The 26673-nt window shown below is 43.5% G+C and overlaps 1 protein-coding gene across 5 annotated transcripts in view; it reads left to right on the top strand.

The window, feature by feature from the left end:
* Nucleotides 1–1298: 1298 nt before the first annotated feature.
* SNX24 (sorting nexin 24) overlaps nucleotides 1299–26673 on the top strand; it is a 173570-nt gene continuing 148195 nt past the window's right edge. Inside the window, exon 1 of one of the 5 annotated variants that reach the window (XM_063604606.1) lies at nucleotides 1299–7398. In XM_063604606.1, coding sequence (XP_063460676.1) covers nucleotides 7339–7398 — 60 coding nt within the window. In that variant the 5' untranslated portion in view covers nucleotides 1299–7338. The remainder of the gene's footprint in view (nucleotides 7399–26673) is intronic. The other 4 variants (XM_034960409.3, XM_055112586.2, XM_034960410.3 and 1 more) reach the window with 4 other exon arrangements.

The raw sequence follows: 26673 nt of genomic DNA on the forward strand, positions 1-26673 counted from the left end.
CCTTGGCCTCCCAAAGTGCCAAGAGTGCAGCCTCTGCCCGGCCGCCACCCCGTCTGGGAAGTGAGGAGCGTCTCTGCCTGGCCGCCCATCATCTGGGATGTGAGGAGCCCCTCTACCTGGCTGCCCCATCTGGAAAGTGAGGAGCGTCTCTGCCCAGCCGCCATCCCATCTAGGAAGTGAGGAGCGCCTCTTCCCGGCCGCCATCCCATCTAGGAAGTGAGGAGCGTCTCTGCCCGGTCGCCCATCGTCTGAGATGTGGGGAGCGCCTCTGCCCCGCCACCCCGTCTGGGAGGTGAGGAGCGTCTCTGCCCAGCCACCCCGTCTGAGAAGTGAGAAGACCCTCCGCCTGGCAACCGCCCCGTCTGAGAAGTGAGGAGCCCCTCCGCCCGGCAGCCACCCCGTCTGGGAAGTGAGGAGCGTCTCCGCCCGGCAGCCACCCTGTCCAGGAAGGAGGTGGGGGTCAGCCCCCGCCAGGCCAGCCGCCCCATCCGGGAGGGAGGTGGGGGGGTCAGCCCCCCGCCCAGCCAGCCGCCCCGTCCGGGAGGTGAGGGGCGCCTCTGCCGGGCCACCCCTACTGGGAAGTGAGGAGCCCTTCTGCCCGGCCACCACCCCGTCTGGGAGGTGTACCCAACAGCTCATTGAGAACGGGCCATGATGACAATGGCGGTTTTGTGGAATGGAAAGGGGGGAAAGGTGGGGAAAAGATTGAGAAATCGGATGGTTGCCGTGTCTGTGTAGAAAGAAGTAGACATGGGAGACTTTTCATTTTGTTCTGTACTAAGAAAAATTCTTCTGCCTTGGGATCCTGTTGATCTGTGACCTTACCCCCAACCCTGTGCTCTCTGAAACATGTGCTGTGTCCACTCAGGGTTAAATGGATTATGGGCGGCGCAAGATGTGCTTTGTTGAACAGATGCTTGAGGGCAGCATGCTCGTTAAGAGTCATCACCACTCCTTAATCTCAAGTACCCAGTGACACAGACACTGTGGAGGGCCGCAGGGTCCTCTGCCTAGGAAAACCAGAGACCTTTGTTCACTTGTTTATCTGCTGACCTTCCCTCCACTATTGTCCTGTGACCCTGCCAAATCCCCCTCTGCGAGAAACACCCAAGAATGATCAATAAAAAAAAAAACAACAAAAAAAACAAATACATCAAAAGTCAATTATTATTTTTTTTTTTTGAGAAGGAGTTTTGCTCTGTCACCTAGGCTGGAGTGCAGTGGCATGATCTCGGCTCACTGCAGCCTCCACGTCCCAGGTTCAAGCGATTCTCCTCCCTCAGCCTCCTGAGTAGCTGGGATTACAGGCACAAGCCACCATGCCCAGCTAAATTTGTATTTTTAGTAGAGATTTTGGGGTTTCAACATGTTGGCCAGGCTGATCTTAAATTACTGACCTCAGGTGATCCACCCACCTCGGCCTCCTAAATTGCTGGGATTACAGGTGTGGGCCACTGTGCCTAACCTATTTTTAAGACTTTACCCACTGTGCCTAACCTATTTTTAAGACTTTACCCTAATTTTTATAGATAATTTGAGTATAGATTAGAAAAATTTTCTCTTGGAATTTTGAAGACATTGCTTCATTCATTATCTTCTAGCTTCCAGTGTTGCTGTGGAGAATTCCAAAACGCTGATTTGTCTAATCTTTTGTGTATGAATGAGCTGTTTTCTTCCTCTCCTTGAAGATCTTATCTCCAGTGTTCTGAAATAACGTAAAGATTTTTAACAGTGGCCAGGTGCCATGGCTCACGCCTGTAATCCCAGCACTTTGGGAGGCCAAGGTGGGCAGATCATTTGAGGTCCGGAGTTCAAGACCAGCCTGGCCAACATGGCAAAACCCTGTCTCTACTAAAAAGACAAAAAAAAAAAAAAATGAGCCCGGCATGGTGGTATGTGCTTGTAATTCCAGCTACTCTAGAGGCTGAAGCACAAGAATTGCTTGAACCCAGGAGGTGGAGGTTGTGGGTGAGCCAAGATCGTGCCACTGCACCCCAGCCTGGGTGATAGAGTGAGACACTGTCTCAAAAAAAAAAAAAAAAAGATTTGTAATAGCATGTGTTTGTTTTCATCCTGTGTGGGGACTTTCAATCTGGAAACATGACATTCTGGTGTGGAAATTTTCTTGAGTTATTTCACCCATGATTTCCTTTCTTCTGTATTCTCTGTCTTCTCTTTCTGGAATTTCCATTGTTTGAATATTGGATGACCTGGATTTGATTTTTGCTCCTATTTTTCATCTCTGTCATTTTGCTCTACTTTCTAGGAGTTCTTTTTCTGTTTTCTGATTGTTTCTGTTTTTAACAGCTTCCTGTTCTTGTTTCATAGATGCAATGTCTTCCTGTATCTCTCTGAAAATATTAGTGATAGTTTACTTTCTAAGTTTTTTCCCCCCTCCTGGTTTTTGTTTCTTCCAAATTGTTTTTCTATTTTGGTATATCTTCCATGTTAGATGCTTTCCTCAGATATGTTACTTGTTAGATGTCTCTTCATGATTAGCAGTGGGATTTGAAAGCTGACTGGAAGCTTTGGGAGTAGTTATGGGGCCTGTCAACTTAGAGCATCACTGAAGAGTGATCTCATTGGACTATTTGTAGGAGACTTTCAATGTTGATATCTTTGAAGTTTTTCCTATTGAGCTATTTAGATTCCCCCAGAGAATACATTTCCTGTTGCCTGCCTAGCAGGTAAAGGTGTTGCTGCCAGCCTTTATAGAGTGTCAGCATTCATTATTAAGTATGTGTATGATCACTTACCCTCAGACTCCAATTATTTTTTATAAAAGTATCCCTGCCCTCAGCTGGGCCAGTCAACTTCTTTGGAGTTTCACTCTTGTTGCCCAGGTTGGAGTGCAATGGCATGATCTCTGCTCACTGCAACCTCCTCCTCCCAGGTTCAAGCAACTCTCCTGCCTCAGCCTCCCAAGTAGCTGGGATTACAGGCATGCACCACCACACCTGGCTAATTTTGCATTTTTAGTAGAGATGGGGTTTCTCCATGTTGGTCAGGCTGGTCTCAAACTCCGGACCTCAGGTGATCCAACTGCCTTGGCCTCCCAAAGTGCTGGGATTACAGGTGTGAGCCACCACACCCGGCGGGCCAGTCAACTTCTAATGCAAAGATTGTTTCTTTTTCCCTCTCTATAGGAAATATTCTCCAGATGTAGAGGGAACAATGGATCTTCCTGATTCTCAGTTTTTACCAAGATTCCTTATTTTAGCCAATTACCTTCCATTCTAGAGGTACCTATTGTTCCTTTTGTGGCGCCTTTTGAGTATTATGCTGTGTAAATCAGGTTGGTTCTGTTTTTCCTGCTGTTGGTTTAAGATTGGGATTTCTCGTTTGCTAAAAATGTTTCTTCCTTTCTATCTGCTTTTCAGCTGACAAATGTCTTGCTCTCTCCTCTCCTATTTTTTCTATCTCTGTGGGTTTTAAAAAAAAGGGGAAAATTACTTGCATTTATACTGGGGCTAGAAGGTTGAAATTAGTTATATATTTTCAATTTGCTATCTTAACTCAGAAACCTGTACAACAGTCCAGGCGCAAACACAGTGGCTCATGGCTGTAATCCCAGCACTTTGGGAGGCCGGTGGGGGTGAATCACTTGAGGTCAGGAGTTCAAGACCAGCCTGGCCAACATGGTGAAACCCTGTCTCTAAAATACAAAAATTAGTCAGACATGGTGGCACGTGCCTGTAGTCCCAGCTACTCAGGAGGCTGAGGCAGAAGAATCGCTTGAACCCAGGAGGTGGAGGTTGCAGTGAACTAAGATCACGCCATTGCACTCCAGCCTCAGCAAGACCTCATCTCAAAAAAAAAAAAAAAAAAAAACCTGTACAACAGTCTTTTTAAATGCAACTCGTATTTTTTTTTTTTTTTTTTGAGACAGGGTCTTGCTGAGACGCCCAGGCTGGGATTACAGCCATGAGCCACTGTACCCGCGCCTGGCCTGTTGTACAGGTTTCTGAGTTAAGATAGCAAAGGTATCTGAAGCGTTTCTTTCCAAATTTTTGCTCATATTGAAGTAATTCTTTTTTAAAAACTGCCAGTACACTAAAAATTAATGTCAGCATTTCTGAAACTTAACTTTCCTCCTTTCACTACTTTCTCATTTCTTCTCTCCTTCATTAACAGAAAATCTGCTTTTAACCTCATCACATCTAAATCCTCCAATTTATGCCTGTCCCCTCTCTCTTGCCTTCATTTCTCTCAACGTAACCTTCCCCCTTGATGTTCTCTCAAAGCAGATTGTTAAAGAAGTGAACCCAGCCCCTTATTCTTTCTCTCATATGCTCTTTTGCCCTTCTGCTATGAGATGACCTTCACAGATGCCAGGGCCATGTTCTTCGACTTCCCAGGTTCTGAGCCAAATAAGCTTCTATTCTTTATAAATTACCCAGTCTGTGATATCCTGTTCCATCAGCAGAAAAGGGACTAAGACATTAATCTATCAAATTAAAGATATTTCTTGCTACTTCTAGCCTAAGAATTTGTGTGAATAGTTGTACTGTTTCATTAATTTTTTTCCAGAATCTATTGGGATATTTTTTAATCTGACAATATTGTGAAATACATCAAAAGATGTCCTAATGTTTAGGCATCTTTACATTTCTGGGATAAATCTTACTTTGTCATGATGTATTAATCTTATAATTGAATGCTGAATGTATAATATATTCGATTTACATTTTAGTCAAAACTTCTAAATGTTAGTGTTAAAGCAGTTTATCTCAATTTGTTGAAGTATATTTCTACCCAATACTAAGTAAATGTACTTTTAGTGTAAGAATTTTATACCCAGATTCCAGCAGAATTTTGTTATTTTGCTCCTGAAAAGTGTTTGCTTCTATTAATAGATACTAACTGTTCAATGTTTTATATTTGTATTTAGCATGCATTTTTATTAATGTTTTGAGGAAAAGATATTTAGCTGGCCTGTTACAGATTGTAGAGTTGGATTAAAAGATAACATAGGAACAACAGGAAAATACATTTGCCATGTTCTTTTACTTTGGTGCTCTATTCTCCCTTTCCTCGGTGGCTGGAAGACTCACAGAATTTGGTTAGAAATTTAGTTCTTCTAATTATTAGCTAGTAATTTCATACTTACTTCCCGTGAGCCTGAATTATGCCATCTATAATAACTGAAATCGTAACAATTACCATTTATGGCTGGGCTAATAGACCCTCAAGAACACACCCACACATTGATAGTTTGTATACATTTTCAGCAAGGGAAAAGTAAATTATACACAGCTATTAGTGGAATACAGCAAATGGATATCATTTGGACCATTTATCAGACCTTCATGGAATCACACATTTCTGCCTAAGTCCAACAGGTAAATGCCTTTATCAAAATATATATTTTAGGCTACTAACAGGTTGTAGGATATTATGGAAAGCATATTAAAAACTTGATTCTTGGGAGGCTGAGGTGGGAGGCCCTTGAAACTCATGTTGTGTCTTATCATAACGCTTCCTCATGTGACTGGTTTTTTGTTTTGTTTTTGTTTTTTGAGACAGGGTCTTGCTCTGTCACCCAGGCTGGAGTGCAGTGGCGTGATCTCGGCTTACTGCAGCCTCCGCCTCATGGGTTCAAGCAATTCTCCCACTCAGCCTCTCAAGTAGCTGGGATTACAGGGGTGAGTAACCACCCTGTAATCTGGCTAATTTTTGCATTTTTAGTAGAGACAAGGTTTCATCATGTTGGCTAGGCTGATCTCAAACTCTTGACTTCAGGTGATACACCCACCTCGGCCTCCCAAAGTGCTGGGATGACAGGCATGAGCCACCGTGCCCGGCCATGTGATTGTTATAGAGATGAAATGAGACATTATGTGATACCGAACATAGTACCTGCTGCATTCCACTAGTTCTGTAAAGACGAGTACTTACATAAGTTACGTGTTGGATACTATGCCAACCACGAGATGACGAGTTTTTAAAAGCATGCTTGCCCTAAAACCTAGTAGGTAGGGTAGATAAATAAATCACACATACAGTGTATAGTCACCAGAGGCTTAAGGTAACCTAAAAGCTGGGCTCTGAACTCAGATAGCTTATCATCCACAGAGCTGGTTAGTTACCTCAGGAGGTGCTGGCCAGAAGTAAAAGAAAGGTGTGTAGTCACAGGGCACAGCTAAGGCACAGAGTTTTGAGAGAAGGGCACATCCTGGAGCTGCAAATGTGTGAGTGCTGGGTTAGGAGGACGGATCTTCAGATGAGACTAATGTAGAGGGGTCCACATCAGGTAAGTTCCTAAAACGAGAAGCTGCCTTATCCCTCTGTTGCACGGCTCAGGGTCCCATTATAAAGTCTAGGGTTTGCTAAGCTGAAATGTCCTCTGCACTCAAGGACAAACGGAGTTAAGTGCAATTGTTTACAGTCCAAGAAAGCTCGCTGGCTGGTTACTTTTTTCCTGGATGGCTGAGGTCACTTCTCAGTGACCTACAAGTCACGTCCACGTTTCTATTCTGCTCGGTGCGCTAACCTAAAGAAGAAACCCAACGTCTACTTGACTAACTTGATAATCAAGCCTCCCCCGCCGGGACATTTAATCTTTTAGGTACCTTCAGCCTACTAGACCCTGGTCCGAGGCACGGGTTCAGTCCTTTTTTTTTTCCGTATTCTGTTTTTCCCTCACAGTTAAAGGCGGCATTTTAGAACTGCAGCGTGAAGCCAGAGCGTTTGTCTTAGTGACCGGCCAACTTTCGGGCTCACTTTCGAGCTCTGTGGTACACCACCATTCTCAGATTCGACGTCTAACTCAGGAGACGCTGACCTTCGAATCGAAGGGAAATCGGAGAGTCTTGGTATAAGCCGGCTGGTTCACCGCTGTTAATGCCAGCCGAGAGGGAAAAAAAAAATTAAACCAACCAAAACAAAAGTTAAAAGCGCCACGCTTTCTATTCTTTGCTGTCTGGCAATCTGTTAATGGTGGCGTCTAGCAAACTGCAAATCAAGCTCCAGCCGGAGTCCACAGGTCAGGGAGCGCCGGGTGCGGCCCAGTCCCCGCGCCCAGCGCGTTGGCGCGCACACCCCGTTTCTGCAGACTCAGGTTTTCTGGCCCCGCCTCTTTCGGGCCCAGCTGATCTCCACCGCCCGTTAGGCCCAAAACCCAGGCGCCTGGAGCCCTGCGCCCTCTGCTTCCGGCCCCCGGCACGCCCAGGGCGCGGGAGCGGCCGGGTCAGCCCGCAGACCTGAGTCCGGCCCGCAGCCTCGGGGCCCCGGGGGCGCAGCGGGGCGGGAGGCGGGGCGGCCCGGCCGTGGGCGGAGCGGCGGCCGCGGCGGTGAGCCTGCCCCCAACTCGCCCTCAGCCGGCTGGCCGGCGCGGCCATGGAGGTCTACATCCCGTCCTTTCGCTATGAGGAGAGCGACCTGGAGCGGGGATACACGGTAGGCGCGGGCCGCGGGCGGACAGGGCCCCGCGAGCCAGGCCTGCGGCTGCTGCGCCCAGGAAACACCCTTGGCCGCCGCCGCCTTGGCGCAGGGGGTCCCCTCGTTTTCTCTCCCCTCCCCCGTCCCAGAGGAAGGGCTGCGCCCTTGGCGCGGTTGTCAAGGAAACGGGCGCCCCTCCCGGGCACGGCGGCTGCGGGCGCCCCTAGCCCCTCGGGGGTCCAACCCTCTCCTCCCGGCCGAGCTCCAGTCCTCGGACGCGGCACTAGCCATTCTCCCCGCCGCCCGCCTTCGGGAGCCCAGGATGGGCTGCGTTCCTTTCTGGCACAGCTGCCCCCTCAGTCCAGACAGTAGTAGCTTCGCGGCAGGTTCACGCTGGCTTCCAAGTTCTGTATAATTCGTTCAGCTGGAAAACCTGTTTGTTTTTTTTTAAAATCATAATTTGCAGCTGTTTATTAGCCAAACTAAACACGTGTATTGATTTTAGATGATTTCCAAAGATTTTTCTTTTTGAGTTGTGCAGTTCCATGAAATGGCAAAATTACTTGCTGAGCACCTGTTTCATACCTAAGACTGTGGTCACCGAGAAATGTGAAACAGGACCCCTGCTCTCAAGAGTGAAGGGGAGGGCAGAGACCAGGGCATGGGCCCTTTGAGCAACACGTTTACTAAGTGAATTGTTGGTGGAGATTTCCCAATGAATTCAAAACATTCTTTCCTGGACAGTCATTGCTAGTGGAAGAAATGTCTGAGTGTGTGTACACCTTGGAAGAATTTACTTCCAGTTGTTAAAGAACCTGTAGGGTTGAAGAAAGATTGCAGGGCAGTCTGAAAGGTTTGTTATTTTATTTACATCAATCACACACTTGCTAAACACCAGTTACATTACTCTGATGGAGAATATTTTAACCCCTCTCCCCTCCTCTAAATATTACTGGTATTTGGTGACAGTCTGTTTGGGCCATTGTGTTTTCTTAGTTGGGACTAAATTACCATCTCAAAGAAAGATTTAGAATGAAAAACAGTGATTGAAAAAATAGTCCAGGAAGTCGGTGGGTTTTGAGAATTGAGTAGACTGCTGGATCCAAGTGTTCTGAAACAAGTTGTTAAAGTGCTTTCCTTGGGAAGGAAAATGCAGGGAGAGGGAGCTGTGTTCCATAGTGGTAGTTATTTATATAAATAATCCTTTCCAGTGCATTCACATTTCGTTAAATCGTCTGTATCTTCCTTAAAAACAAACAAACAAACCCTCGAGTTTGTTCAAGGCTTTTTTTTTTTTTTTCTTGGAGAGTTTATCCAAGTCTCTTAAGCCTAAAACCTTGCTTGTTGTTCCTTCTCCCAGGTATCTCACTTCTCCCATCAGCACTATCAACAGTCATGGAGGGCTTACCATCTTTGGGACATTCATTTAGGATCTAAAGATAAAAAGGCTGCTTGTTAGAGGCGTTGGCTTTCAAAGAAAAGATGAAGTTGATCTTACCGGTTCAAGCTAAAAGTTAATTACCTGCAGAAATAAGCACTTTGAAATAGACCATAATTAAGGCTCATTGCCCATTATTGATTTTCTTCTATTATACGAGCTGTGTTTTTCTCCCAAAGCTTTATGTATCTTTTTATTATTTGTATTTATGACCAGGCATGTGCCACACTCCAGGTTGTGAATTAAACTGATGTGGAAGGAGCTCTTTTTTGGACAAATTCGGGAGAGTTTGAAGATTGCTTATGTGATGAGAGTTTGCTCTTTAAATATTTGCTTAAAAAAAATCCTAACTCATCCAGATTGGGAGCTAAACTGTTAAAATCTCTCTCTCTCTCTCTCTTTTTTTTTTTTTTTTTTTTTTTTTTTTTTTTTTTGAGACAGTCTTCCTCTGTCACCCAGGCTGGAGTGCAGTGGGGTGATCTCAGCTCACTGCAACCTCTGCCTCCTGGGCTCATGTAATCCTTCCACCTCAGCCCCTGGAGTAGCTGGGACTACAGGCACATGGCGCCACTCCTGGATAATTTTTAAATTTTTTGTAGAGACAGGGTTTCTCCATGTTGCCCAGGCTAGTCTTGAACTCCTGTGCTCAAGCAAACCACCTGCCTAGGCCTCCCAAAGTGCTGGGATAACAGGCATGAGCCACCACACCCAGCCCTAAAATACCTTCTGAAGGGATTTTTTTGCTTCTGTGAGTTTGTGAAGCAGTTATTAGATACTTTCCCCCTCTGAACAACTGGTTTTATGATTGTACAGCAGTTTTTCATTCAACAAATATTTACTGAGTGCCTGCCCTGTGTCTGTATTCTGGGTGTAGGGAATATAGCAGTGAATAAGCTATGAATATAGCAGCTTAAAAAAAACCCCAGAATTTAAAAAATATTTCAGTTTCCTAAATAAGAAGCTAGTAAAATAATGTACCCTTTCGTGTAAAAAATACCTTTTTACTTTAGCGATTATGTTTGTGTGAATGTGTGTTTTTAAGAGCTAGGGTATTGCTCTGTCACCCAGGCTGGAGTGCAGTGGCGCAATCCTAGCTCACAGCAGCCTTGGACTCTTGGGCTCAAGTGATCCTTCCCCCTTGGCCTCTTGAGTAGCACAGGCATAAATCACCACACCTGGCTAATTTTTGTATTTTTTGTAGAGATGGGATCTCACTATATTGCACTGGCTAGTCTCAAACTCCTAGGTTTAAGGGATCCTCCCACCTTGACCTCCCAAAGTGCTGGGATTATAGGCGTGGGCCACTGAGCCCGACCTGTGTTTGTGTTTAAAATTTAAAACGGCCGGGGCGTGGTGGCTCATGCCTGTAATCCCAGCACTTTGGGAGGCCGAGGTGGGCGGATCACTTGAGGTCAGGAGGCGAGACCAGCCTGGCCAACATGGTGAAATCCCATCTCTACTTAAAAAAAAAACAAAAATTAGCCAGGCGTGGTGGCGGGCGCGGGTAATCCCAGCTACTTGGGAGGCTGATACAGGCGAATCTCTTGAGCCCCGGAGGCGGAGGTTGCAGAGAGCCGAGATCGCGCCACTGCACTCCAGCTTAGGTGACAGAGCGACACTCCATCTCAAAATAAAAAATAAAAATAAAATTTAAAACACATGACATCACATTCTAACAAATTCAGTAATAGGAAGTTTAAGGTAGAAATGGGTGGTTTCTCCTCTTTGCTTCTAGTCTCATTCCCCCAGAAGTAAAGTTTCTGGTTGTATCTTAGAATTTTTTCCTTGTGCTGTGAGCACATACTTTTTTTTCTTTTAAAAAAATAAATGGCAAGATTTTAGTATAGCTGTCATCTTACAATTTATAGACATCTTTCAATGTTGATATGGAGAGGTCTGCCTCCTCTTTCTAACTACTGGAGATGGGCTCTACCACGGTAGGATGTGCCGTAATTTTTTCCCCAGGTATCTGCTGATGGCCAAGAAATCCTTGGACATGATTTTTTATGCCCACTACTAGGATTTCTGTAGAACCTTAACTAGAAGTGGTATTTCCAGCCCTTTACAGTTTTTATAGATATTGCACGATTGTTATTCAAGAAGTTTATACAAATTTGTTCTCAGTTTACTAAGTAATTTACCTTTAAAGAATGAATTTTTGCCCTTTAAACATGTAAAGCTTTATTTACTGTGGGCCTGTACTGTGTTGGTGGCGATTTAAAGATGGAAGGGTGGTGTTCCTGCCCTTAGGGATTCTCAGCCCATATAGAAGCTGCTCAGAGCTAGGCCGGGAAAGGTTAGGGTGACCCAATGTCAGCTGGAGCCTTGTATCCAGGGGCCTGAGGGAGGGAGAGGTCAGTTTGGCCTGGCAGGGTGGCTGTGCTGAGGTGGGGGTGCTTAGGAAATGCTGACTTTGAAATCTAATTAGGTTTTTGCTAGGATTGTGAATTTTAGAAAGAGGAAATACAGGACAAAATCTTATAAGCCATTTTAAAACTCAGATATGCCCCCAAAAAAGGTGGGGGGAGGGGCACCTCTAAATAAGTTTGTGAAGAAGTAGGAGATGGTAGTGTAAGAAAATGCAGATGCACCCAAATGTTACTTCCTGGGGAGATTATTCTGTCCCATTCCCTACCCAATGGCTTACTTATTTAATATCCTCTGCTATAAACTCCCCAAGTATCCCCAAGCTATAAACTCCTTGAGGCTAGGTAGTGTCCATCTCCACTGTTGTATCCTAATACAGAATTCAGTACATGTCTGTTGAATGAATAATGAGTGATGTAATCTTCATAGGAGGAGAGAAACCAGAAGAGCAGTGATCTTGAGGCGTGTAGCAGCTCAGAGAGTTAGGTGGAGGTTTGTGCTGCAGACTGGAATTTCAGGATTGTGCAAAGTGATTGCAGTAAGAATAGTGGGGAGAGATCAGCTGACTACCCTTGAGAGCTATAAGGGAGTGTGGACCTTCAGACAGGGAAGTCATAGGAGAATTTTAAGGAAGGAAGTAACATGATTAGCTTTGCATTTAGAAAGATGACTATCTTAGTTCAGGCTACTTTAACAAAATACAATCAACTGGGTAGTTTATAAACCACAGAAATTTATTTCTCACAGTTCTGGAGGCTGGGAAGTCCAAGATCAAGATGCTAGCAGATTCAGTGTTTAGCGAGGGTCCATTTCCAGGTTTGTAGGTGATCCCTGCTTGTTGTGTAGAAGTGGCAAAGATCTCACTGGGACCTATTTTATAAGGTTACTAATCCCAGTTATGAGGGCTCTGCCCATGACCTCATCACTTCCCAGAGGCCTTACCATCTAATACCAATACATTGGGTTTAGAATTTCAGCATGAGAATTTGGGGGAGACAGTCAGACTGTAGCGATGATTCTGGAGTACTCATCATTTAAGAGACACTTGCAAATGATCAGAAAGGAGAGGATGAAGGCTAGAACTAAGACTTTAGCTTTGAACATGGAAAGGAAGTGATGACTGCAAATATCTCCAGTACCTGGTGACCAGATGTATGGCAGCAGTGTGACTACCGTGGGTGCAGGTACCAGTAAGCAAATAAGAACTGAAGCAGGGCAGATATTTCATTTGGGCACCCACTGAGTTTTTGGTGATGGGTATAGCTATTTGATTTTGGAGTCTAGGGTGGATTTAAGTCTGGCTTAGAAATATGGCTCTAAGGGGACATTCAGCATAAAAGTTAAAAAAAAAAAAAACCCACAGAGAAAGAGTGAGGAAAGAGGGAGGGCCAAGGGTAAAACCTTAGAACTTGAATAAGCAAAGAAGTCCCAGCACAGAAGCCAGAGGGAGAAAGAAACCAAGGAGTGTGAGGCTGGAAGAGAGAGGGTGGAAGATGCTTTACAAGAAAGAAAGTGCCAGATGCTCCTGAGTGGTCTTGCAAGTTGAGGATGGACAGCAGTTCATTCTAAGAACTGAGAATAATAGGTCTTGGATGCCACTGTAGGCTTGTAGTTTGAATTTTAAGATACATTGTTGACAAAAATAACAAAACTAGAATTACTACTTAGGTCACAATACAAAAGTATGAATGTATTAGACTTGAGTTTTTTGGTTTTGTTTTTGATTTTTTGAGACAAAATCTCCCTGCGTCACCCAGGCTGGAGTGCAGTGGTGTGATCTCGGCTTACTGCAGCCTCTGCCTCCTGGGTTCAAGCTGTTCTCCTGCCTCAGCCTCCCAAGTAGCTGGGCCTACAGGCACGAGCCACCATGTCTGGCTAATTTTTTGTATTTTTAGTAGAGATGGAGTTTCATCATGTTGGCCAGGCTGGTCTTTGAACTCCTGACCTCAAGTGATCCACATGCCTCAGCCTCCCAAAGTGCTGGGATTACAGGCATGAGCCACCACACCCAGACTTAGACTTCAGTTTTTATAGCTGTAAAAATCACAGCGTTGAATTAGATTCAAGTCCATTTTAAGTACGTGCGTGACTGCATGTGTTATGCGTAGACAAATATATCTTCTTGGGACCTGGATACTATCACTGATTTACTTAATAAACACTTAGAAATGTATCATGCTCTTCAGTACACAAGACAGCTTCTTATATATAGGATCATAATGTGAAATATTATTATGATCATTATTATTTTGAAGCTTTTATGGGTTAAACTACAAAAATAGAACAATTTAATAAACTATCATTTACCCATTATCTTCAATATTTTATAATTCTTTCATTCACTACACCTCAGTCCCTGTCTTTAAAAAAAAAATTCTGGAGTATTTTTAAGCAAATTCAAAACAATTTTATCTGCATAATTTTACAGTGTATACCTGACAGGTAAAAACTTTTAAAAAGCATAACCAAAATGTAAATATTACCGCAAAATTATCAATACCTTAATAGCATCCAGTTTCTGGTTGTTTTTGTTGGTTTTAAAATAAACACAATGTAAACCCTGCCTTGGAATTAACAGTGATTTGTGTGCATTTTATTGGTACTGTAGTGCTATTTTATATATGTGTGTGTGTATAAATATATACACACACACACATATCTATATATATCTATATCTATATCTATATATTTCTTTCTTTCTTTTCTTTTTTTAAAAATTTTATTTTACTTCAAGTTCCGGGATACATGTGCAGAAAGTGCAGCTTTGTTACGTAGGTAAACATGTGCCGTGGTGGTTTGCTGAACTATTTTGTATTTCTGAGAACAAGTCCGAGACACTGAGTGAGGAAGCCTGGCTACCTGAGAGTGACTCTTCTGTTTCAGAATAGCTTCTTTTTTTTTTTTTTTTTTTTTTTTTTTTTTTTTTTTTTTTTTGACAGAGGGTTTCACTCTGTCGCCCAGGCTGGAGTTCAGTGGTACAATCAAAGTTCACTGCAGTCTTGACCTCCCCAGGCTCAGGTGATTCCCCCACCTCAGCCTCCCAAGTAGCTGGGACTACAGGTGCATGCCATCACATCCAGCAAATTTTGTATTTTTGCTAGAGATAGAATTTCACCATGTTGCCCAGGCTGGTCTCGAACTTCTGCGTTCAAGTGATCCACCCACCTCAGCCTCTGAAAGTGCTGGGATTGTAGGCATGAGCCACCATGCCCAGCTGCATTTAATAGTAAGGACACTTTTCTCCCGAGAACCCCTGAGCAAATAAGTCTCCCTTCAGTTTCTTTCTCATTATCCCTAGTTGATTTTTCAACACAGAATTGCAGAGGAATTCCAGTGCCAATTTGCTGAGGCCAGGCTTATCTTAACCAACCATCATGGCAAGGAGGGTAGGTTAACCAGATGGAGTTAAAATAGGAGGCATCTCTGGAACTGGGAATGGGTTAGTCCATTCCTGTCACCAAACCCCTCAGGCATCACAGTGGGAGAAGGGCAGCAGGATGTCAGGAAGACCACAATTCCACGCCATGTCCTTCAGTCATCCATTACCAGCATGTACGATGAAGGAGGCCATTGTGTAACAAGGACGTAGCTGGCACAGTGCCTCATTCATGGTAGGCTTATAGCAGAAGCCCACATTAAATATTTGTTGAATGATTAAATCAAGCATGTGTAAAATATGTTCTTTAGCCTTTTTTTTTTTTTTTTGAGACGGATTCTTCGCTCTGTTGCCCAGGCTGGAATGCAGTGGCACGATCTCGGCTCACTGCAAGCTCCGCTTCCCAGGTTCACGCCATTCTCCTGCCTCAGCCTCCCGAGTAGCTGGGACTACAGGCACCCGCCACCAAGGCCTGCTAATGTTTTGTATTTTTTAGTAGAGACGGGGTTTCACCGTGTTAGCCAGGATGGTCTCGATTTCCTGACCTTGTGATCCACCCGCCTTGGCCTCCCAAAGTGCTGGGATTACAGGCATGAGCCACCGCGCCCGGCGGTATGTTCCTTACCCTTAAGGACAAGAAATACAGTTTGAAAACATTGTTCTTGAACATTAACAAACTTAGAATGGTACATTCATTTAAGAATTAAAATAGGCATAAGAGGATTGAATTTTGGAAATATGGTGCTTAGAAATTTGGGGGCACAAGCAAGCTTGTTTTCATTGAGCTAGAAATATGTTTTAACTTTTTTTTAGATGTGATTTTCAAATTTATGTATTTTAAAAAATTTTTTTCGTACAGGTGAGGGTCTTGCAGTGTTGCCCAGGCAGGCCCTGAACTCCTGGTCTCAAGCGATCCTACCGCTTCAGCCTCCCAAGATGCTGGCATTACAGCCGTGAGCCACTGTGCCTGCCTTAAGAACTTGAAAATAAACCAAATAAGTTATTTTGTTCTTCAGCCTGTTCCACTAGGAGTGTACAATCAAATGACTGGTTTTAAAATCACTTGGATTGGTTCTCTACTTAAAACACAAGCTAGCTACCCAGTCTTGTATTTTGTATTTTTAAGAATTCTTAAAAAACTAATTTTGTTTTGTATTTGTGTAAAGCATAGTCATAATTCTAAATCAAACACACTGCATCGAGTTTATCTACTGAAATTCAGCATCTGCTTTTGTCCTCACTTTGTTATCTTCTGCTCTCATCGATTACTATTTAAAAAAAAAAAAAAGTGGTATGAGGCTGTCCCCAGCACTACACTGATGAAAGGGAATTATTTTTTCTTCTGTATATAGAAGCCCTTACTGCTAGCAGATTTATGGGATCAAAAGATGCATATAAAAATAATCATAGTGTAGGCCGGGTGCAGTAGCTCATGCCTGTAGTCCCAGCACTTTGGGAGGCTGAGGCGGGTGGATCACGAGGTCAGGAGATTGAGACCATCCTGGCTAACACGGTGAAACCCTGTCTCTTCTAAAAATACAAAAAATTAGCTGGGCGTGATGGCGGGTGCCTGTAGTCCCAGCTACTTGGGAGGCTGAGGCAGGAGAATGGCGTGAACCCAGGAGGCGGAGCTTGCAGTGAGCTGAGATCATGCCACTGCACTCCAGCCTGGGCAACAGAGCGAGACTCTGTCTCAAAAAAAAAAAAAACAAAAAAAAACATAGTGTTACTTATGTAAAAAAAAAATCTTATGGCTTATCCTTCCATTGAAAAAAATATAAACACATACTAATATATTTGTGTCCCCACTCCTTTTCTTAAACAGTAGTATACTAAAACATTTTATTTCAACTTGCTTTTTTTACTTAATGATATATCCTGGAGATCACTGCACAGGGACATATATGAAGATGTATCATTCTTTTCTGTACAGGTATACCTCAGAGATATTGTGAGTTTGGTTCCAGACCACTGCAGTAAAGTGATTATCTTAATAAAGCAAGTCACACTAATTTTTTGGTTTAATAATGCATATAAATGTTTACACTACACTATAGTTTATTAAGTGTGCAGTAGCATTATGTCTTAAAAAAGTACATACCTTAATTAAAAAGTATTTTATTGCTAAAAACTCTAATGATCATCTGAGCCTTCACTGAGTGGGAATCTTTGTTTGCCTTGATGTTGATGGCTGCTGACTGATCAGGGTGGTGGTTGCAAAAGGTTGGTGGCTGTGCCAATTTCTTTTCCTTTTCCTTTTTTTTTTTTTTTTTTTTTTGAGGCAGAGTCTCGCTCTGTTGCTCAGGCTGGAGTGCAGTGGTGCAATCTTGGCTCACCACAACCTCTGCCTCCTGGGTTCCACAATTTCTCCTGCCTCAGCCTGCCAAGTAGCTGGGACTACAGGTGCAGGCCACTATGCCCGCCTAATTTTTGTATTTTTAGTAGAGACGGTTTCACCATGTTGGCCAGGCTGGTCTCGAACTCCTGACCTCGTGATCTGCTCGCCTCAGCCTCCCAAAGTGCTGGGATTACAGGCGTGAGCCACCACGCCCAGCCGACTGTGCCAATTTCCTAAGACAATTAAGTTTGCCCTATCAGTTGACTCTTAGTGAAAGATTTCTCTGTAGCATATGATGCTGTTTGATAGTATTTTACCCTCAGAAATTCTTCCAAAATTGGTTTCAGGTGTCTGAGCATGGTGGCTCTAACTTGTAATCCTAGCACTTAGAGAGGCCAAGGCAGGAGGATTGCTTGAGTCCAGGAGTTTGAGACTAGCCTGGGCAACCTCATGAGACCCAATCTCTATTAAAAAATAATTGCAATCAACCCTGTCAAATGCTGCTGCTGCTTTATCAGCTAAGTCTGTGTAATGTTCTATATCCTTTGTTATCATTTCAACAGTGTTCACAGCATCTTCATTAGGAGTAGATTCCATCTCAAGAAACCACTTTCTTTGCCCTTCCTTAAGAAGCAACTTCTCACCCATTAAAGTTTTCTCATGAGTCCATTGTAGGGTTATTAATTTACCTAATTTCAATATTGTTTGTCCTAAGGAATAGTGAGGCCTAAGGAGAGGGAGAGAGACAGGGAATTGCTGGTCTGTGGAACAGCCCAAACACACAACATTTGTCAGTTAAATTTGCCATCTTTTATTTATTTACTCATTTTAGGTTCAGGGGTACATGTGCAGGTTTGTTATATGGGTAAATTGCATGTTATAGGAGTTTGGCGTACAGATTATTTCATCACCCAAGTAATGGTCATAGTACCCAATAGGTAGGTTTTTGATCTTCTCCCTTCTGCCTCCCTCCACTCGCAAGTAATCCCTGGTGTCTGTTGTTCCCCTCTGTATCCATGTGCTCTTCTGTTTAGCTCCCTTATAACTCACTTACAAGTGAGAATGTACAGTATTTGGTTTTCTGTTTCTGTGTGTGTTTGCTTAGGTTAATGGCCCCCAGCTCCAACCATGTTGCCACAAAGGACATGATCTTGTTTTTCTTTATGGCTGCACAGTATTCCATGGCGTATATGTATCGAGATTTCTTTATCCAGTCTACTGTTGATGGGCATTTAGGTTGACTTCATGTTTTTGCTACTGTGAATAGTGCTGTGATGAACATATATGCGTATGTGGCTTTATGGTAGAATGATTTATTTTCTTAGGGTATATAACCAATAATTGGAATGCTGGGTCAAATGGTAGTTCTGTGTCTTTTTTTTTTTTTTTTTTTTTGAGGCAGAGTCATCCAGGCTGGAGTGCAGTGGTGCCATCTCCGCTTACTGCAACCTCTGCCTCCCAGGTTCAAACAATTCTCATGCCTTAGCCTCCCTAGTAGCTGGGATTACAGGTGCCCGCCAACATGCCTGGCTAATTTTTGCATTTTTAGTAGAGATGGGGTTTCACCATGTTTGCCAGGCTGGTTTTGAACTCCTGACCTCAGGTGATCTGCCCACCTCGGCCTCCCAAAGTGCTGGGAATACAGGCATGAGCTACTGCACCTGGTCTGTTACTTAATGGTTAAAAGCTGTAAATAGCTCAAAAGAAAAGTTTCCGTGACTCCAAAGTCTTCCATTCGGTGCTGCAGTCTATTTCCTTTGGGTCAGGGATCTCCTCAGTATCTTTCCTTCATGGTTGACTTTTTAATAATAGCCATTCTGAAAGATGTGAGATGATATGTCATTGTTGTTTTGATTTGCATTTTTCTTTCTTTTTTTTTTTTTGAGACAGAGTTTCGCTCTTATTGCCCAGGCTGGAGTGCAATGGCAAGATCTCAACTCACCACAACCTCCGCCTCCCGGGTTCAAGCAATGCTCCCGCCTCAGCCTCCCAAGTAGCTGAGATTACAGGTGCACACCACCACGCCCGCCTAATTTTTGTATTTTTAGTTGAGACAGGGTTTCACCATGTTGGTCAGGCTGGTCTCGAACTCCTGACCTCAGGTGATCTGCCTGCCTCAGCCTCCCAAAGTGCTGGGATTACAGGCAGGAGCCACCGTGCCCGGCCTGAGTTTATTTTTGTGTACGGTGTAAGGAAGAGGTTCAGTTTCAATCTTCTACATATGGCTACCACTTATCCCTTCATCATTTATTTATTTATTTGTTAACTTTTTTTTTTTTAGGTTCAGAGGTACATATGCCTGTTTGTTATATAGGTAAACTCATGTCACAGTGGTTTGGTGTACAGATTATCTCATCATCCGGGTACTAAACCTAGTACCTGATAGTTACTTTTTCTGATCCTCTTTCTCCTCTTGTCCTTCACCCTCCAGTAGGCCCCAGTGTCTGTTGTTCCCCTCTATGTGTCCATGTGTTCTCATCATTTAGCGCCCACTTATAAGTGAGAACATGTGGTATCTGGTTTTCTTTTCCTGCGTTAGTTTGCTAAGGATAACGGCCTCCAGCTTCATCCATGTTCCTGCAAAGGACATTCTCTCATTCTTTTTTATGGCTGCGTAATATTCCATGATGTATATGTACCACATTTTCTTTTTTTGAGATGGATTCTTGCTCTGTCACCCAGGCTGGAGTGCAGTGGCATAATCTCGGCTCACTGCAACCTCCGCCTCCCGGGTTCAAGCGATTCTCCTGCCTCAACCTCCTGAGTAGCTGGGATTACAGGCACGTGCCACCATGCCCGGCTAATTTTTGTATTTTTAGTAGAGACGGGGTTTCACCATGTTGGTCAGGCTGGTCTCGAACTCCTGACCTCGTGATCCGCCCACCTCGGCCTCCAAAAGTGCTGGAATTACAGCACTTTTGTCTTCCTTTGATGGATATTTAGGTTGATACCATGTCTTTGCTATTGTGGATAGCCAGCACCATTTATTGAGTTTGCCATCTTTTTATGGGTGTAGCTTGTGGAACTCCAAAACAATTACAGTAGTAACTTGTAAGATCACTGATCACAGATCACCATAACAGATAAAATAATAGTGGAAGAGTTTTTGAAATACTTGGAGAATTACAAAACTGTGACACAGAGACATAAAGTGAGCACATGCTATTGGAAAAATGCCGCTGATAGGCTTGCTCAATGCAGGATAACAACAAAACTTTAATTTGTAATAAATGCAGTATCTGCAAAGCACATTAAAGCAAAGTATAGTCAAACAAGGTAAAGCCTGTATCTGAATTGTTCTCCATTGTTTGTCTTCAATCAATAGCCTGTGTGCATGTCTTTTTGTATTTTTGTCAGTGAGTCTTTAGAATAAATTTCTAGCAGTGGTTACTGGACCAAAAATTACATGCATGTTTAATGTTAGCTGATGTCGTCAAATTCCCATCCATAGGGACTGTGGTATTATGCATTACTGTAGCAGTTTATGAGTGTGTATCCTCCCTCACAATCTTGCCAACTGAGTGTTCTCAGGCTCTTGGATTTGTGCCAATCTGATAGGTGAACAATAGTATCACAATGTAATTCTTAATGTCATTCATGATTTTATGACTTATGAATGAAGTTGAACATCTTTTTATATGGTTAAAAATCATTTTCATTTCTTTCTGTGAATAAGTTTATAAAACTGTATTTATTATTTTAAATGTCTCACTATTTCAGTAGCTGGGAATACAGGTGCCCACCACCACGCCTGGCCAATTATTGTATTTTTGGTACAGATAGGGTTTCACCATGTTGCCCAGGCTAGTCTCAAACTCTTGGACTTAAGCTATCCACCTGCCTCGGCCTCCCAAAATGCTAGAATTACAGGTGTGAGCAACCAGGCCCAGGCTGACCTTGTCTGTTTTAATGCCATTGATTTCTAGGTATCATGTCTGGATATTGTAATCATTTGCCTGGATATTGTAATCATTGGCACTTGAATAAATGAATGAATGAGACCTGCTTATCTTAGTCTTTCCTTAAGAGATTTAGGGAAAGGAAAAAGTTAATGGCTCATGCCTTCAGTCTCAGGTACTCAGGAGGCCAAAGCAGACTTGAGCCCAGGAGTTGGAGACCAGACTGCACAACATATGGAGATCCTGTTCCCCCAACAAAATAAATTTGGCTGGGTGTGGTAGCTCATGCCCGTGATCCCAGCACTTTGGAAGGCCAAGGTGAGAAGATCCCTTGAGCCCAGGGATTTGAGGAGTAGCCTGGGCAACATAGTGAGAACTCACCTGTACAAATAATTTAAAAAATTAGCTGGGCATAGTGGTATGTACCTATGGTCCCTACTTGAGAGGTTGAGGTGGGAGGATTGCTTGACCCCAGGAGGTTAAGGCTACAGTGAGCCATGATCAATCTACTGCACCCTAGCCTGGGTGGCAGAGCAAGACACTATCTCAAATAATAAATAATAATAATTGTCGATGAAAAGAGTTGAACTCTGTAAAATATTTGAGGATATTTATTCTGAACCAAATATGAGTGACCATGGCCCGTGACACAGCCATCAGGAAGTCTTGAGAACATGTGTCCAAGGTGGTCAGGGTGCAGCTTGGCTTTATACATTTCAGAGTGGCATGAGACATCAAATACATTTAAGAAATACATTGGTTTGTCCAGAAAGGTGAAACAACTCAAAGCCAAAAGCTTCTAGGCTATAAGTGAATTTAAATATTTTCTGGTTGACAGTTGGTTGAGTTTGCCTAAAAACCTGGGATAGATAAAAAGGGAATGTTCAGGTTAAGATAAAGATTGTAGAGACCAAAGTTCTTTTGAAGTCTAATAGTGGCTGCCCTTAGAGACAATAGGTGACAAATGTTTCCTGTTCAGATCTTAGTTAATCTCTTTAGGATTGGGAGGGTCTGGAAGAAAAAGATCTTCTAGCTGTGTTAATAGAGATTCTTTACAGATGCAAAATTTTCCCCACAAAGAACAGCTTTGCAGGGCCATCAAAACATGGCAAAGAAACGTGTTTCAGGGTAAAATATTTTGATGTTCTTCTTTCTCTCCTAATGTTATGCCAGAGTCAGGTTGGAAAGTAAATCATGATATACAGGGTTAAATAAAACCCATCTGTGGGCATGACTCCCAGACCGCTTAGATAGGAATTTGGGCAAGATAAAAAAAAATCAGAGTTTAGTCCTCATAATTAACATAAGACATAGACTGACCATTGATGTGCTTTACGTGTGTAAGTTCCCCAAAGTTCCTGGCTCATGGTCCTAGCTCATAGGCTGTGTTTGTTATTTTTGGGCCACTCTAAACATTGAAAGAAGTCTTACTCTGTCTTTTATTCCATTTGTAGAATCAGATTAGCCCTGTAGGAGATGAAGGGGCACTAACAGTGAGAGGTGCATACCACATTTCTAACAATTTTTAAAGAGTGAAATAATTTTTTTATTGTTGTTGTTGAGACACAGTCTCGCTCTGTTGCCCAGGCTTGGAGTGCAGTGGCGTGGTCTTAGCTCACTGCAAGCTCTGCCTCCCGGGTTCACGCCATTCTCCTGCCTCAGCCTCCCTAGTAGCTGGGACTACAGGCACCTGCCACCATGCATGGCTAATTTTTTGTATTTTTAGTAGAGATGGGGTTTCACTGTGTTAGCCAGAATGGTCTCGATTTCCTGACCTTGTAATCCGCCTCCCTTGGCCTCCCAAAGTGCTGGGATTACAGGCATGAGCCACTGCGCCCGGCCAGGAAAATTTTTAAAAGCTGAATTATTTAATTATCTATCATAGTAGGAAAATGTCGTCTCATAGTAACTGAGAATTCATTTTAGTTTCACTCAGGTGGAGTCTTTTTACCACTTCCTTTATGTTCCCAATCTAATAAATAAATGCAAGAGAAAGAAACTTGAGGCTGGGTGCGGTGGCTGACGCCTATAATCCCAGCACTTTGGGAGGCCAAGATGCGTAGATCACTTGAGGTCAGGAGTTTGAGACCAGCCTGGCCAACGTGGTGAAACCCTGTCTCTACTAAAAATACAAAAACTAGCTGGGCATGGTGGTGTGCCCCTGTAATCCCAGCTACTTGGGAGGCTGAGGCACAAGAATTGCTTGAACCTAGGAGGTGGAGTTGGCAGTGAGCCGAGATCCTGCCACTGTACTTCAGCCTGGGTGACAGAGCGAGACTTTGTCCACCACCCCTCCCAAAAAAAGAAACTTGACCCAGCCCTGCGAAGTATTGCAACTTAGCTAGCACTGTAACTGAGTCTTCGAAAGGCCATTCCATCATTCTACCAAGCCAGCTGTTTCAGATTGATGGGGAATATGGTAAGCAGTGAATTTCGTGAGTACGGGACCATTGCCTCACTTCATTTGCTGTTTCATTTGATTTGGGAAAACTCTCAGGATTTTTTTTTTTTAACCTTCCTGAAAACTTTAGAAGGAGCAGAAAACCTTCCACAAAGCTAAAAGCCCTCTCAGATCCCATGTAATTTGCTGGTTAAATTCTGATTATTAGATTGGGTATATTTGAAACGCCCAATATGGTGTCCCTTTTCAGTTGCTTTTTTTTCTTCTTTTTTGAGGAGAGTGAGTTGGTATTTGAAATATGCTAGTCCCCTCTTCTCATTGATTTTATAATTCTCATTCTAAGGAAGAGCCAATAGGTGAATTGAATCTCACCAGCTGCCTTTTCTTAGTAGGGATTGTTTTATAAACTGTAAGCTTCTCTCTTTACACCCTCACCCTTTTCTCTATTTCTTGCTAATGGAAATTCATCTGATTATTGAGGTTACATAGACAGGTAGAGCAAAAATTCATTTTTGTGGTTACTTATTCTGTGTCCCCCATTCCCAGTGGTTGTATTGGTGTTGTGGGGCAGGGGCCGCTGACATGAAAGCTCACTCTGGAAGGCTGAGTGGAAGTTTGCCAGTTTGAGAAAGGGAGGGAAATCATTTTAGGCTCAGGGAATTGTATGGAGAAGGGTAAGAAGTGTGGATAGTTGGTAAGGAGGGACACATACTGGGGTTGGAGCTTAAAGAATTAGGTTGAGTGGTTACAGTGGGACTGAAGATCCCCAGCTAAAAGTATGGTCTGGAAGCAGCCATGAGTAGGGAGTGGTTTTTTGTTTGGTTTTGTTAAGGGGAGAGAAACATCAGGGGTACAAGTGACTAAAGAAAAAAAAGAAAGAGGCTGGGCTCAGTGGCTGGTGCCTGTAATCCCAGCACTTTGGGAGGCCGAGGCAGGCGGATCACGAGGTCAGGAGATCGAGACCATCCTGGCTAACAAGGTGAAACCCCGTCTCTACGAAAAAAAAGTACGTGGTGGCGGTGCCTGTAGTCCCAGCTACTGGGGAGGCTGAGGCAGGAGAATGGCGTGAACCCAGGAGGCAGAGCTTGCAGTGAGCCGAGATTGCGCCGCTGCACTCCAGCCTGGGCAACAGAGCAAGACTCTGTCTCAAAAAAAAAAAAAAAAGAGAGAAAGAAAGGAAGAAAAGATAGTCAATTTCACCAGTAATTAAAGAAACCCAATGTAAAACAAGGCATGTTTTTTTTTTTTAATTCAATAGGCAAAATGGAAGAGATTGATAAAAACCAGTCCTTTTGAGGATGGAGGTGAGAGGAGACAGGTTCTCTAACACACTATTGGTGAGACTGAAAGTTGGAAGCTCTATTTTGGAGGTCAATTGGCAGTATATATTAGATAAGATATTTATATACCCTTTGAAACAACCTTCCCACTTTTTAGTCTGTATCCATAAATTCATAAAGATATACATATAAAGTTCATTGTAGCATTGTTTACAATGTCAAGAGAAAATGAAAACAAGTCATCTACTTATTTAGCAAATATTTATCTACCTATTAAGTGGCAGGCATACTAATCTCCCTCTGGGGATACAGTAATGAACAAAACAATCAAAATTCTCTACCTTCAAGGAGCTTGCATTCTAGTTGGGGGAGAGTAAGAGTAAACATGATAATTAAATTAAATATAGTATCTTAGATAGTTGTAAGCACTATGGAGAAAAAGAAAGGAAGAGAGGTAAAGAGTGCTGGGGGATCATCAGAGAATCCTTCCCTGGGAAGGCAACATTGGAACCGGGACCTGAAGGAGGTGAGGGGGTGAGTCATGAGGTTATCCAAGGGGAGTGTCTTTTGGGCAGAAGGAGCAGTATGTGCAAAGGACATGAAGTGGAAGTGTGCATAGTGTGTTTTAAGAATAGAAAGGATCCAGTGGGTTTGGAATGCAGTAGGAAAATAGAGAGTGATAAGAGATAAGGTCATATATAGTGTGGTGGGGGAAATAATGGGAAATGGAATGGTGGGGTGGGAGGGCAGAGCATAGGTCTGGTAGGCAGTGATAAGGACGTTGGCTTTTCTTTTTTCTTTTTTTTTTTGAGGTGGGAGGAGACAAGGTCTTACTTTGTGGCCCAAGCTGGAGTGCAGTGGTGCAATCATGACTTGCTGCAGCCTTAATGTCCCAGGCTGAAGTGATCCTCCAGCAGGATCACCTGATCCTCGGGAGTCACAGCCTCCCAAGCAGCTAGGACCATGGACGCATGCTATCACACCTGGCTAATTTTTTATTTTTTGTAGAGGTGGGGTCTCACTGTGTTGCCAAGGCTGGTCTCAAAGCCCTAGGCTAAAGGGATCATCCCACCTTGGCCTCCCAAAGTTTTGGGATTACAGGCATGAGGCACCGTACCTAGCCCATGTTGGCTTTTACTTTGGGAAGTAGGAGGCAGAGGAGCGACGTGATTCAGTGGCACTGTTCCCAGCCCATGTTGGCTTTTACTTTGGGAAGTAGGAGGCAGAGGAGCGACATGATTCAGTATTTATTGATCACCAATCATGTGCCAGGAACTGTTCTAGATGCCAAGGACACAGTAGCAAAAAAAGTAAATGAAAATCCCTCCCTTTGTGGAGCTTACCTATTGGTTACATGAGTCATGTCTTAAAAGAATTACTCCCATTTTAGTGTGGAGAATAAACTATAAGGAAGAGTGCTGCAGTTAGGAAGCTCAGTTAGGAAGCTACTATAGTATCCCAAGTAAAAGATGATGATGGCTTAGAACAACAGTTAGTTCTGTAGAAGGAAGTGTTGGAAGATGGTTGGATTCCTGATAGCTCTTGGTGACTGAGGCCATAGGATCCACTGATGGATTAGATTTGGGGCATGAGAAAAAGTGACGAACAAAGGTGACTCCCAAGGTTTTTAGCCTGAAAAAAGGGAAGAATTGTAACCGCCCAATGGGTTCACCTTTCCTGCTGCCTAGGCTGAGCCGATTTATCAAGACAGGGGAACCACAACAGAGAAAGAGTAATTCACAAGAGCCTGCTGTGCAGGAAACTAGAGTTTTATTATTACTCAAATCAATCTCCCCAAACATTCAGTGATGAGTTTTAAGGACAATTTAGTGGGTGGGGAGACGTCAGTGAGCCAGGAGTGCTGATTGGTCATGTCAGAGATGAAGTCATAGGGAGTCAAAGCTGTCTTCTTGCACTGAGTCAGTTCCTGGGTGGGGGCCACAAGATCAGATGAGCCAGTTTATCGATGTGGGTGGTGCCAGCTGATCTGTCAAGTGCGGGGTCTGCAAAATATCTTAAGCACTGATCTTAGGAGCAGCTTAGGGAGGGCAGAATCTTGCAGCCTCCAGCTGCATGACTCCTAAAGCATAATTTCTAATCTTGTGGCTAATTTCTTACTCCTACAAAGGCAGTATAGTCCCCAGGCAAGAAGGAGGTTTGCTTTGGGAAAGGGCTGTTATCGTCTTTGTTTTAA

This window comes from Pan paniscus, chromosome 4 (assembly GCF_029289425.2).
Source record: "Pan paniscus chromosome 4, NHGRI_mPanPan1-v2.0_pri, whole genome shotgun sequence".
Classification (NCBI taxonomy): Eukaryota; Metazoa; Chordata; class Mammalia; order Primates; family Hominidae; genus Pan; species Pan paniscus.